The sequence below is a fragment of the Podarcis raffonei genome, chromosome 2, assembly GCF_027172205.1.
Source record: "Podarcis raffonei isolate rPodRaf1 chromosome 2, rPodRaf1.pri, whole genome shotgun sequence".
Lineage (NCBI taxonomy): Eukaryota > Metazoa > Chordata > Lepidosauria > Squamata > Lacertidae > Podarcis > Podarcis raffonei.
Genome location: NC_070603.1, coordinates 32,417,020 through 32,429,705, shown reverse-complemented (window position 1 = coordinate 32,429,705; position 12,686 = coordinate 32,417,020). Strand labels below are relative to the sequence as shown.

The 12,686-nt window shown below is 43.3% G+C and overlaps 1 protein-coding gene across 2 annotated transcripts in view; it reads right to left on the bottom strand.

The window, feature by feature from the left end:
* The window catches only part of ASPSCR1 (ASPSCR1 tether for SLC2A4, UBX domain containing), a 66,142-nt gene that overhangs the window by 21,864 nt on the left and 31,592 nt on the right, over nt 1-12,686 (bottom strand). For both annotated transcript variants that reach the window (XM_053375691.1, XM_053375693.1), the window contains 5 exons: nt 7,078-7,217; nt 4,289-4,370; nt 3,527-3,593; nt 1,492-1,554; nt 1,215-1,267 (listed from right to left, as the gene is read on the bottom strand). In XM_053375691.1, the coding sequence (XP_053231666.1) occupies nt 1,215-1,267; nt 1,492-1,554; nt 3,527-3,593; nt 4,289-4,370; nt 7,078-7,217 (405 nt within the window). The remainder of the gene's footprint in view (nt 1-1,214; nt 1,268-1,491; nt 1,555-3,526; nt 3,594-4,288; nt 4,371-7,077; nt 7,218-12,686) is intronic.

Sequence of the window (12,686 nt, the reverse complement as noted above, 5' to 3'; positions counted from 1 at the left end):
GTTGCCTTCAGCTGTCAAGACCACTGGCCCACCTAGCTCAATATTGTCTACACTGACCGGCAGAGCTCTCCAGCGTAGCAGACGGCGGTCTTTCCCAGCCCTGCCTGGGGATTGAACTCAGGGCCTTTTGCATGCAAACCATTTGCCTACCATTGAGTCACAGCCTTTCTTTAAGATGCACACACCTGGGATGCAGGCATTACGGGGAGCTCACGTTCCAATCTATACCTTCTGAAAAGGATATCCATATCACAATACTTGTGCACCCTTTTAAAGTGAAGCAATGTTGTCCAATTTGGAAAAGCCTCCAGGAATTCAGTTCATATAAGCAACATTTCCAGTTACCCAAGAATTCGGAGCATGGTGATCGCAATGCCACAACAATTCCCACATCTATCAGGAGGTACACACAACAGTCAGGGAGGGGAAAACCCCCTTTCACGAATCCTTAAACTTGTATAGCTGGAAGGAAACAGCCCAATTCATCAGCATCACCTCCCAGCTTCTGCAATCAAAGTGCTCTGTATGGTTAGTGTCACGAGACAACGAGAAAACGTTTTAATTTTGGATGTAACGGCCTTTCAGAATCTTCTCACAAGAACACTAGTGAATACTGTGGGCAAGTGTAGCCCCTTCTCCCTTTGTTTCAGCTGGCTTGCTTCTATGCTAAATAATTCAATTTTAAGCTGCGCTTATATGCATACTAACTCCAGAGAAAGCCCCAGTAAGCACAGTGGGCAGAATTCAATGTAGTGCTAAGTAGGGTATGTGTGGGGAATGAAGTCCATTTGTGCAACAAGACTTCCCCTCCCCTCCATGCCCCCCCAAACCTGTTCTGTGGGTTCCACCAACCCTTCAGAGTAGATTTAGGGGATATGAATATAAGGGAGGGAAGTCCCATTGTGCAAGCTGACCTCATTCTGTGCATGTAACAACTCTGTTGAATTCCACCCAGTGGGGCTTATTTGCTTCACTCACGGCAAAAATGGCCTTGCCAGAAGCACTTATGCTCAACAATGGGAAGCCCTCGTAATATGCCAGGTGCACAAGCAAAGGGAAGCACTTTAGACTCCAACTGCAGATTTTCACCTACCTTTGGCTTAATAGAGACCCACAGGAGGCAATTATTCAGGCTCTTAAAAGCAAAACCAGAGTAGAGGGCATTTTTGTGATAAGAAAAACAAACCAAACAGGAAGAGGCATGCAGCCATTACCTGAAAGAGGGTCAAACTGTCATCATTCAAGATGCATCTGGGAGGTGTAGTAACTAAAGTAAAATACAAAGTTCTCATTAGGAAAAGAGAACAAGAAAAATATATAAAGCTCATTTAGCAAAGGGTTGGGGAATGAGAGGGAATAGGGGGGAGGAGAGAGACAGAGGTGCAGTCATAGCTCACTAGCTGTGGCAATTAAAATTAAAAGACCTAGATGGTGACAGTAGGCCTGGAGAACTGGCATTTTAAAAGTTATAAAACATAAATCTGAACTTACATAGATAGAACGACATCTCTGGATCTGCAAGCTGGCTTTTCACAAAGTTCCTCAGAGCACCAACTGTCAAATAAAGCATGAAAATTGGTGTGTGGATCAAAAGATATATTGTGAGCAGCATTCTCTTTACAGCACTGACCACATCTCCTTTGCTGCAGTGCTTAGAAAAGAAAACCAATGTAGTCACTGCTTTAAAGACACATGGAGAGGACAAAGCAAAAGGAGATGTCTTGATTGGTCAGCACCTATTTTAGGTTCACCAAAAGGAATTGTAACATCTGTCTATGCTTTCAAGCTTCATCACTGCACATTCTGTCTCTATAGCTGGAAGTCTCCTCCCCACACTATGAACACCCCAACACTGAGACTTCAGCATCCTTCAATGATGGGGGAAAAATTATCATCCTAATCAAGATCTGGCTTGGTTTCCCCAATGCAAAGTCTCAACAGTATGTTCCAATTCTTCTGCCCAGGAATAAATGAAGAAACTTCCCTTACAAATCTTCCGTCTTATATTAACTGCCAGCACAAACCTGCTCTGCCCCCAATGAGCAATTCAAAAGGGTTTGCTTCCCTGAAAGGAATAACTGAAGTGGTGTTCAGTTTTGCTATCGGAGACCCTCACAAACGATTTTTCCAGGCTTTGCTAGACTGAAAGATAGATGGCGTAGCTAGGAACATGGCTGCTTCTAAATAGAGCAAAAACCCAGATTCAACACAAAGCAAAATGTCAGGGGACTGCCATCGGAACAGGGAAGGGAAGCAGAGGGCCAGCTGGGTTACAGTAAACCTCCGAAAATCTTGGGAAGCAGTTCCTGTGGTGGGGAAAGCCACACCTCCAGTGGGGAAGAGGGGAAGGGACCAGAGGATGCTGCTGAGAGCCTCAGCACCACTCCTGGTCAAGCCAGCCAGGAGGGAACCACGCTTCTTCAGTCGCCCACCCTGCGCAGAGGTGCAAAACGCAAAGAAGGAAGGAAAAGGCTGGGGGTGACTGAGCTATTATGTTGGGGGAGGACCCGGAAACGACCACTCCCAGATTCTGCTAGCGATTGAGGCAGACATGAACTTGTGGTTCTGCACTGTAAATGGTTTTGCACCAAAATAAAGCCTGTAAAAGACAGGTCGGAGTCCTGACTGATTACTCACGAGCAACCACCATTGCCATCTGACACAAAAGAATGAGAAACACAAACAGTAGTTACCCAGGGTCCTATCTGCCTTCTCCGCCCCTCCTTCAATATTCAAATCACTTCCCTCAAAAGGTACAGGCAACAATGGTAGTGTTTAAGTGTTTACAGCAGATAAACCAGCCAGCTATCTCTACAGCACTGTGTAACACCTCCTATCTGGTATGTTCTGCCTGCCCCGACTCAGGATCCTAGGAATACAGGGGCTGACGCACACATCTCACGCCAGCAAGGCAGAAGATTCTGGATCTTACTTTAGTCAGGCCTGTGCAAAAGAACTATCACTTTAGAGTTCCCTCTCACAAGCCTAAGGCCAAAGGAGGAGCAGAAATTCATGAGGAGGAACGGACATCTAGTTCCGTAGATGGGGACAGATGCAAGGCAGAAAGCATAGTTGGGTGTGTGCCCTGCCATGCCGCAGGAAGTTCTAGCCTCTTGCTATTTAGAGGTGCAGGAAGCCTGGTTTTGCTTTTGGCCCCTGGCACATTTAAGAAGAGTGGTTGATTCAACTTCTCTTCAGTGTTTCCAGCTCCTTTTTTGGGCTCTGGTTGAAACTACACTAGACCAACACCCTGTTGTTCAATGGCCTCATCTGGGCATGACTAATGCAGCGGTAAGTGGCCTGGAAGATTTGTCCTCTTTAGAGCACAAATCTCAGCCCTCCTTCATTCAGATCACAGTGCTTGAGTTTCAAGCTTCTAAAGCACCGCCCAAACAAAACAACTAGAGACATTGCAGTGTAACTATCTCAAGTCACAAACCTTAGCCTGGGAGCAAGGAACTTTTCTCTATTTCACTGCACCTTACTTGGGGGTGAGGCAGAAGCTGGGAGGGAGACACACTCTTACCTGTTTCACTGGGATGGAAGAAGCCCTGCAAAATGTGACGATCTGGGAAGTAAACTCTCAGTACCACCTAGTTGAAAACAAAGAGCAGGAGCCTACTCAAGTAAACCTAAACCATGGTCAAACCAGCTCTGCCTTTGGACAAGACTAGCTTATTCTGAGAAACTGATGCCTTTTCATGAATGAGCAACTGTGACTGGTTGACACTATATTTGGGGCTTTCAAGATACTTGAAAGGGCTATTTTAGAAACCCACACTAACAAGAAGTTGTCAGGAACAACAATGGATAGCTGGGGTAGCACGCTAGCTAAGACTGAGTTATTAATCAGGATGCTCCTTGTTCAGATCTTACCTCTGATATTAACTCACTTGGTAACCTTAGGCAAGGTGTTCTCTTTCAGATAGGAAATATTAATTATGACACCTTTAACACAGTATATAAATGCTAAGTACTATTATAGCTTCATTCTGGGCTCTACCATTGTTCCAAGAGAGCTACTGATCTCAAATTAAAGGAAAGAAATGGGGCAAAGAACCAGGGGAGCAGAACAGGCAGGATTCCCATCAAACCTTCAGGTATAAGAATCCTGCTAAGGGCACCACTATAACCGGCTATCCCTGTTTGCCATTCATTTGGTTGTCCCAGAATGTAACAGAAGATGGTTCAATGATGCCAGCAACCTGAAGTCAGTAACTGAGAATTTACCATCCACTAACTACCTTTCTGTTCCTCACTTTGTGAAAGACCCAAAACAAAACATTACCTTTGGATAGCGCTCAAGCTTGTCCTTCAGCTGAGTTTCTCGCTGTGCTCGTGTCATCAAGGGAGATTCTTCCAAACGCTTCCTAGGAAGAGGGGAAGCTTAGCAAGCCAGTATAGTCACAGATCTATACAGCCAGGGGCTGCCACTCCACACAATCTAGTAACTATCTTATCTGCTTAAGCTCCATACATTCTCCTTCCTGCTCTCTACCTCTGTGTATGTTTGTCTAAAACAAAGCACTACTACACACTCCCAAAACAAGATTGCAAAAGAGGAGGATCTGAGAAACTCTGCAGCAAAATCATTTTAACCAAACAAATCTCAAACATATTTGAAAGTGGCTGAACAATTTTGGTTATGTTCAAATGTTTGCACCAGCATTATACATTTATAACAATTTAAGATTAATGTTTGAAATAATGCATTTTGTAATTTTTACTTAGTTTGGGGAAAAGTCTGCTGGTAACAGCCTTGCCAGATTTCCCCCTTGTGGTGTAGAAAAGAAGTTGTGACAAGCATATAAACTGAAACTATGCAATATGTGTGCTCATATTTTGAAAACTCCTCACACAGGTACCCCCTGTGTAATTTCCAACTATTCTAAAATCATGGGGAGGTGCGGGGACAGACTGTACAGTCTTCAAGAAGCTTCAGCCTTAAACAGAAAGCTCAATTCAGCCTTCCCTATGGTGCAACAAATGCCATACCACAATACCAAAGGAATGATTGGAAGTTAAAGAGGGAAGTTTGATTCATTTGACATTTAATTCAAAATGTTGATTCACCAAGACTGATGAGCGGTAAAGGATATACTGTAATCAGAAAAGTTTAAAAACAAAACGGCAGATACAGCTCAGAGGTGTTCTTCCACAGATTTCACAGCTCCACAGTTTAATTGTTTACTTTAAGAGATGACACAGCACTTTTCATTTAAATTACTTTACTCCTTCACTTTCTTCAACTATTTTTTTTAAAAAAAAACTTTGCAAAGCTGCAAAGAAAAACCTCCAGTGAAACCATACAAATATTCACAAGCTTACGGAAAGATCAAGCTAATCCTTCCATTTGTGCATTAGTCCTTCTATCTAAAAGTTTTTTTTGGGGGGGGGGAGAGAATCATGAAAAACATGTATTGAAAAGTATCACAATCCAGACTACCTTCACTTGTGTTAACACCATTTGTCTGCTTTGTGACCCCCCCATTGTTGCACACTCTGTGTAAAGACCAATTCACATGCAGGCTTTGTTCCAATTTCTAAAATGGGGCAATCTGTTATCTTTGCAATGGTCAGTAAAGTTTACCTCCTTGTCTTCAGATTTAGTTTTTTCCTTCCAAAATCCAAGTACAGTATCAGTGAGATCTAATGTCAGCCTATGTTATAAATACGTAACAGTATTGGGGAGTATACGAGTAATGTGACAACTACACACGCTCATGTTTATCCCAAATATTATTCAGGAGTGGCAAGGCAACTGTCAAGTGATGGGGAAATGTAGAATCCAACTAGGTCACCCTAGAAGTTTGTGGAAGAACACAAAAATAAGCTGGCACCGGGCTCATCCCTCCTCTCGTTTATATTGCCTGATCCACAATTGGTGTAATCTCCTTTCTTCCTGTGTCTTGTGTAATACCATTTCGTTGCCACAGCAGATGAAAATTTCAGTTTTAAACTGGAAAATATTGCCACAGTGTAAAAATGAGAGGAAACAGAATTCTGACATGGATTTGCTTTTTGGCTTAGCACCTGATGACTTGCATTGTGATCAAAGGGAACTAAATGGGATTGCCAATATATAAACAAAGAAATCATGAGCTTTGCTGTCCAGTCGTCTATCTTTTTTCCAGTGTTTATAACAGAGGCATCTAGTAGATGACATAAAGTGTATCAAGAATTTCTAAACAACTCTGTGACCTAGACACACTGGCTAGAGGTACTGGAAAGCAATAAGGCTTACGAAACTGAAACATCAACTAGGAAAATAGCAGCCTAGATAAACCTTCAGCCTTGCAGGAGGCAAGTGTATTTGTCAGCTCCTTAGAACAGAGGTGTATGCCTGGAATAACTACTACAACCTGATCTCAACACTCACAAAGAAATTAATGTTTCCCCCCTTTCGCTTAGAAGACACATTTCCCATGCCTGTAATTTGAGTAAAGAAACAAAAAACCTTCCCTATCCAATTTCAATGAAATAGTTTATTTATCATATTACAGCTTCACACTAACTTGGGAGTACACCCACTAAATTCAGAATATTGTACTTTAATTCTTCTAAGCATCATGCTGAGTGGTGTCTAATTTTATGCTAATTTCCTGAGCTCTTGGGGAAATATATTAAAACACCATCTGGGACAGGTGAACGTACTTGATTCAAAGTCTAAAAGAACATGGGTGACATTATAACAGCATGTAATTCTCCCAGATATTAGGCCAATGCAGACCTATACTGTGATAATGCTTTGTGTCAGCAAGATTGTGAAACAGCCTATAGGTGGAATTAGCTGTGTTAGTCCATTGCAGGAAAAATAGGAAAGACACTTGTGGCCACTTAAAGATTAGCAAATGTATTATGCCATAAGCTTTTATGGGCTATAGTCCACTTCACCAGATACCTGAAGTATAATCCTAAATTATAGGAATATACACACACATATGGTGGCGAGAACTATAAATTGTAAGGTCAGAAGGAAGTGAAATGTAGAAAATACAGATGGTGAAAATTCCGTTATTGTCAGTGGCCAGCCACAACATACATAGTGACTGCATCACTAATGAAAAAGAAACTTACCTCTCATTCTGGAGCTGAGACAAACGTTTCCTCACATCATCTACAGTCACCTCAAAGAACTCATCTGGAAGTTCTTGTGAGCCAAAATCCAGCGGCTTCTGTAGATCTGGATGGCACAAAATTGGCTCTCGCTCCAGATGCTGTAAAGAACATAGGAACTGAAGTTCAGATGACTGGATCCAAGAAGGCATGGAATCAGCTGAGCACATTTAAATATGTAAAATTGTGCTTTTTGGGGGTGTCCAGAAAATCCTGCCCAAAAGCATTTGTTCGTTTAACTACAAAAAGGCTTCAGAATTACAGTAACTTTCAGCTTAATCATTCCCCGTGTGAATCTCTTTCCTGGTCTTAAAATAGAAATAGAGGAGGATTTTATCTGCTCTGCAATGTGAGGTTAGCTCCCCTGGTTCATACCCCATAAACAAGTACTCCTGTACCTGTAGATGTGCAAACCTTTCTGAAACACAGTTCACTCATTCCACTTCCAAGATGGTCTGAAGACTGCTTTCCTTCCTTCCTTCCCACTGTGAAGCCGCTAAGAACAGCTTCAAAGAACAGCACCGGGTAAAGGTGCTTTTAAAATGCTGCGGTAAGTGGTTGCACACAAAGGAACAAACAAAGGGGCATTGTATGGAAAAAAAATATGGATGCCTCCATGTGCTGTTGGGGTAGCCATCTTTTTTACTGTACAAGGTCCCTTTGTGCCTACACAATTACACAGGAAGCAGTGGGGAAAAAACCTCTTTCTGCAGCATTTAAGCATTTTTACCCAGGGCAGCAGAGCAGCTGTGCTTTGAACTAAAGCTGCTAGGAGCCATACGAAAGAAAGAAAGAAAGAAAGAAAGAAAGAAAGAAAGAAAGAAAGAAAGAACTCATAAATAGTACAGCTGAATCTATGTAATTTTAAAAAATTTAAAAGTTATTTGATTTCATTTTCCCCAAATGATTATTTAAATGCAATCAGTTTTAAAAATCCGCACGACAATAGGACCGACATGTGAAAATGGGATTGGGCAAACCTTCTTAGTTGACACACAATAATATAAGCTTTAATAAGGGCACAAGGCAAAGAACACATGGAAGTGCACCACCTCAGAATTCTCCCTTGAATACAATGCCAAAATCTCCTCAAATGTGCACAGCTTGCACACTGAAAAGAAGGCTTCCAACTGAGCTTTCTCATGCAACAGGTTTGCACCATCAAGCAGGTTCTGCTGTTGATTGGGATGGTTTACAAGCAAGTGATCCTCCACTGTGAAAATCAGAGATGATACAAAATGTGCCCTTCTGAGTTTCAGAATTAGTCTGTTAAGTAGCAATCTCTGCATGCTTTATAGCCTGAAAGCTGCTGCCACTCCTCCTTGTCCACATCAGGTATGTTGCCCATGGAGAACTGATTCAGCCAAGATTGCTATGGAAAGCCTCCATCAGTTTTGGGGAGACTGAAGGAACTCGGAAATGGTTATGCAGAAGTGACAAGCATGAACAAGAGACAGATTTCACTGAACCCAGCACTGGTGGCTTATAGCAGGTTATATAGAGCAGAAGCATTAAGGCTATACAACAACTGAACAGTGAGCTTGACATTGATACCACGCTGTATGTTCAACTGGAAGCAGAAAGACCTGGGGCTTGTGGGAGCTGGTGATCAGCTGCACCCCACACACTGGAATAACCTGCATCTGCAAGTACCAATCTACATCAGAATTCCTACAGATTAGAGATTTAAACAGGCAACTTTGTGAAGGATGGAGGGGAAGAGGCTTTGTTGCCACTGCTGATATAGTCTCCCTTTTCAGTTTCCCCTCCATGCATGCATAAGATTCCATTCAGTTGGCAAATAGTCCTGCTACTTCTGACAGAAAAGAGAAGGTGCTGCACTGCAGAGCTATTGGCTGACACTCTGTAAATCCAGAGCTAAAAAATGATGGCACCACTTGGTCTGTATTGTTAATAGGTTGCTTTGAAGACCAGCATCCTTGACCATCAATGATCTGCTTAGCCTGGCCCCAGACTCTGTGAACTTGGGACGTTCCTATTTATAATCGCCCATACCCCCCACGCTTAATGTCTCTAGCACATCCCTGTCTGTGCCCTCTTTCCCACCCACACATCCCTGGCCATCTACTGTCCTATCTTATTCTCACTTCTTTGCAGCATCACCACCACCCCTCCCACCCCGAACAAGCCCTCTGGGAATAGAAGGAGTCTCTCTCAATTGTCAGTAGAGACAACACAAATTACAAGGCAAGATTTTCTCTATTTGTGGGTACCAGAGGGTAATTTGGGAAGTTAAAAGAGTGAGGTTGCGTGGGTGGGACGCTCAGCTACTTTTAGAAAGTTGAAGAGAGTTAGGTCTAACTAGAGGGTGAAGGAGCCTGATTGTAGCTTTCTCTGGGCAGAAAGCACAAGAAGTACCCGTGAGTTGCCAATCTGTCCTCTTTCAAAGACTACTGTCGCCTTACGCTGGTTGTTTAGGGACTGGCAGAAGAAGCAGAATGGATAAGCAACCGCCTTGTACTGACAGTCTGGGACAGCCGCTAGGAGCAATTTACTATAGAGTGATGTAAAAGGGTCCTTTGACACCCCATCTAAAACCTACGGTCCTATTTCCACACCTCTAACCTCTACACTGGAAAGATCCAATCAAAAATTGGTGTGTGTTTGTGTGTGTGGCAAAGACAGCTACTACTCCTAGCAAAGTCTGGAGGAAAAATTAACTCCCACACCACAGATTCCCTATGTGAAGAAGAGAGCCCAGAATCAAGAGCCAGCTAGCATACTGGCAGAAATTCCTGGTTTAATCCGAGAGCACCAAACTACTGCACCTATTACAGGATCACACAAGGTACAGCAGCCTCTCTCAACCACTTAGGTCTCCAGAAGTTGTCGGACTACAACTCCTATCATCCCTAACTACTGGTCCTGCTAGCTAGGAATGTTGGGAGTTTTAGTCCAACACCATCTGGGTACCCAAGGTTAAAAAGGCTGGCTTAAAGTCAAGGTTCATTTGGGATAATATAATGGGACATTTCACAAGTGTCACATCCCTCTTACCACAGTTCTTTTTCCATCCTTTAATGCCCATTTAAAGCTGTGTTTTTATGGTCTACTTCAAGATGGAAGAACTCTTTAAGCCTGGCACACTAACTTCTCCATCACTCCAATACCATTCACCCATGGCAGCACGAAACAAAGTCTGATGATTCCCTGGGAGACACATTTTTGCTCTTTTCCTGCCTTGCCAGCTCTTGGCAGAACAGAACAACTGGGGGGGGCGTGTAGGGAGAGCACTGGGGGCTGGTGGGTAAGATTAGGTCTGCAGGCCAGAGATTCTCTATGCCTGCTTTAAGATCTTCAGGTCTTTCCCACCAACTCAATACAACTTGCTTGGTATAAAATTCTTCCATAATCTGAACTGTCAACATTTGTCTCTTCTCTCAGCAGCACTGACTGCTCAATAACTGAAGCAAATCCCAGAAGGGCTCTGTCTAGAAACAAGTAATTGACTTGAGGACAGAAACAATGCAACACATTCCTCTCTACAGACTATTAAACAAACCCAGGACATTGGCAACTTCCAGTGTGGCTAGGGAGGGCTGCCAAAAATGGAGACAAAGGGAACAGGACTTTTTGAATACCAAGCCCTTCCAGCAGATCTTCAATATGATGTAATTTACCGCGTCAACTTTCAGCTTTGGGTGTACAGTTGTAACAGAGGGGCTGATGGGCAGCACCACAACTCTCAACACCATCATCAGCCAATGCCTGGAGGGGCTGCATGGTCTGATCATAGCCTTCAGAGAAGGATGTCAAGAACTAGCTATGATGCTCGCATGCAGGTTGCATGACAAGAGTTCTTCGGTGGTCATTTTGTCTGAGATGATTCTTCAATTCTGGAAACCGCTGCAAAAAGCACTTAAGGGAGTAATAAATGTGAAACTACTAGCCCTCGTCCACAATCTTCAGTACGCATTTCCAAACCAAAACTCTCAAGAGATCCTTTGCCAACAGTATTACAGGCCATCCATTAGCCCAGTGCTTTGGCCTTGTCACTCAAACCTACCCTTTACACTCCTACGTATTACTGCGGTCCACAGTCAAAAGGGTGGCAGGGATTGCTGTGACGTTAAAGCAAGGTGGTGGGGCAAAACCAGCTCCTCTCCCACACTGCAGAAGTCTCTGATCTCTAGGGGAATTTGGAGCTAAGCTACCTTCTAATAATTAATGTTTTGACATCAAAGTATGGCTGGTCTGTAAACCATCCCCAGCCCAGAAGTGGAGGGACGCCGGCACAGATTTTATCCAGCCTCTTCCATCAAATCCAAAAAACCACACACAGGCACAACATTAATGGGAAGATTCTTTTGCTAAAATGGACCTTTGATGTTTAAAAATAATTTGTTTTGTTTTGGGGTTTTTTTCTTCTTCCCCCTCTGGACTGAAAAGGGACAAAAAGCAGATGCCATGCGGCCAGCCCCATTCTGGAGCTGCTGATGAGAGCAAGGCAAGGGAATGGAAGGAATGGAGGAGGGAGCGCAACGTAATCAATCAGCGGCAAAGGCACCCGAGATCAAAGGGCCTGAAAGCAGCCGTCAGAGTCGCACGCTGTTTAGCATGAGGGAGGGAAGCCTCCAACAGAACCTGCAGCTGCTCCCGAGACACCGCTCCATCGGCCCTGCTTTCCAACCTTTTTGGCATGTTGATCCACAAGTCCAATTTACTTGGTATGCATGGTGACCCACAGATTTGTTGTCACATGAATATAAGGACCTCAGGTCTTTGGCAGCCATCCATTTTGTGCATTTTTAATGGCAAGTTTGCCTAACACGTAATCGTTACTCGAGCTGTATGGGGGGGAATTAACTTAACATCCCTATTAATGTTGAATCTGTTCAAATACTACTCGCTTACAAAGTTGTTCTTATTTTGCTTATGGGAATAGAAGGACACCAAGCATCTGATTGCAGAACGTTGCTTTGTAAACTAAGAATTTCCTCTAAAAACGTACCATTACACAAGTTTGTCAAGGGTGTCTAGGTTGTTGAACAGGAGGTTTCCTTAGCTACAGGCAAAACCATGTAAGAAGAGTTAAGGCTGGCCTCAATCCAAGTATCAGAATTGAACAAAACCAGCCAACCCTTCAGCTGCATCCTCAAGAATTAAATCATGGTCCTTTTCTAGTCCCGGATGCCAGCAAGGTAGGGCAGCATTCAGTGACACACTCAAGAACCAGAGGTCACAAAGGACCACACAGTTATGAGTGCTCATAGGTATACATCACCTTGCCAGGGAAATGTTTGCTTTCTGTATCAGAAGGTACACAGGGGAAAAGACTGAGGGCAAATCATATCCCAAGCACATCAGAAAGATATGCCTAGACTGGGGCAGGGGGAAGGATTGGCTCAATTTCACTTACTGGATTGGTGTTTCACTTACTGTTCCTAATTATTTTCTTTACTCATTTCTCTTGGCTAGCTCAGTCAAAAAGGTCACAAGAGACCAAAACTTCAGGAATTCCACAACAGGAAGGTTTCAGAAGAAAAATGTAGCAAAGTCAATTAAACTATAGTAAACCAGAGGATAACAGCAGTTGCTGCAACTCGACT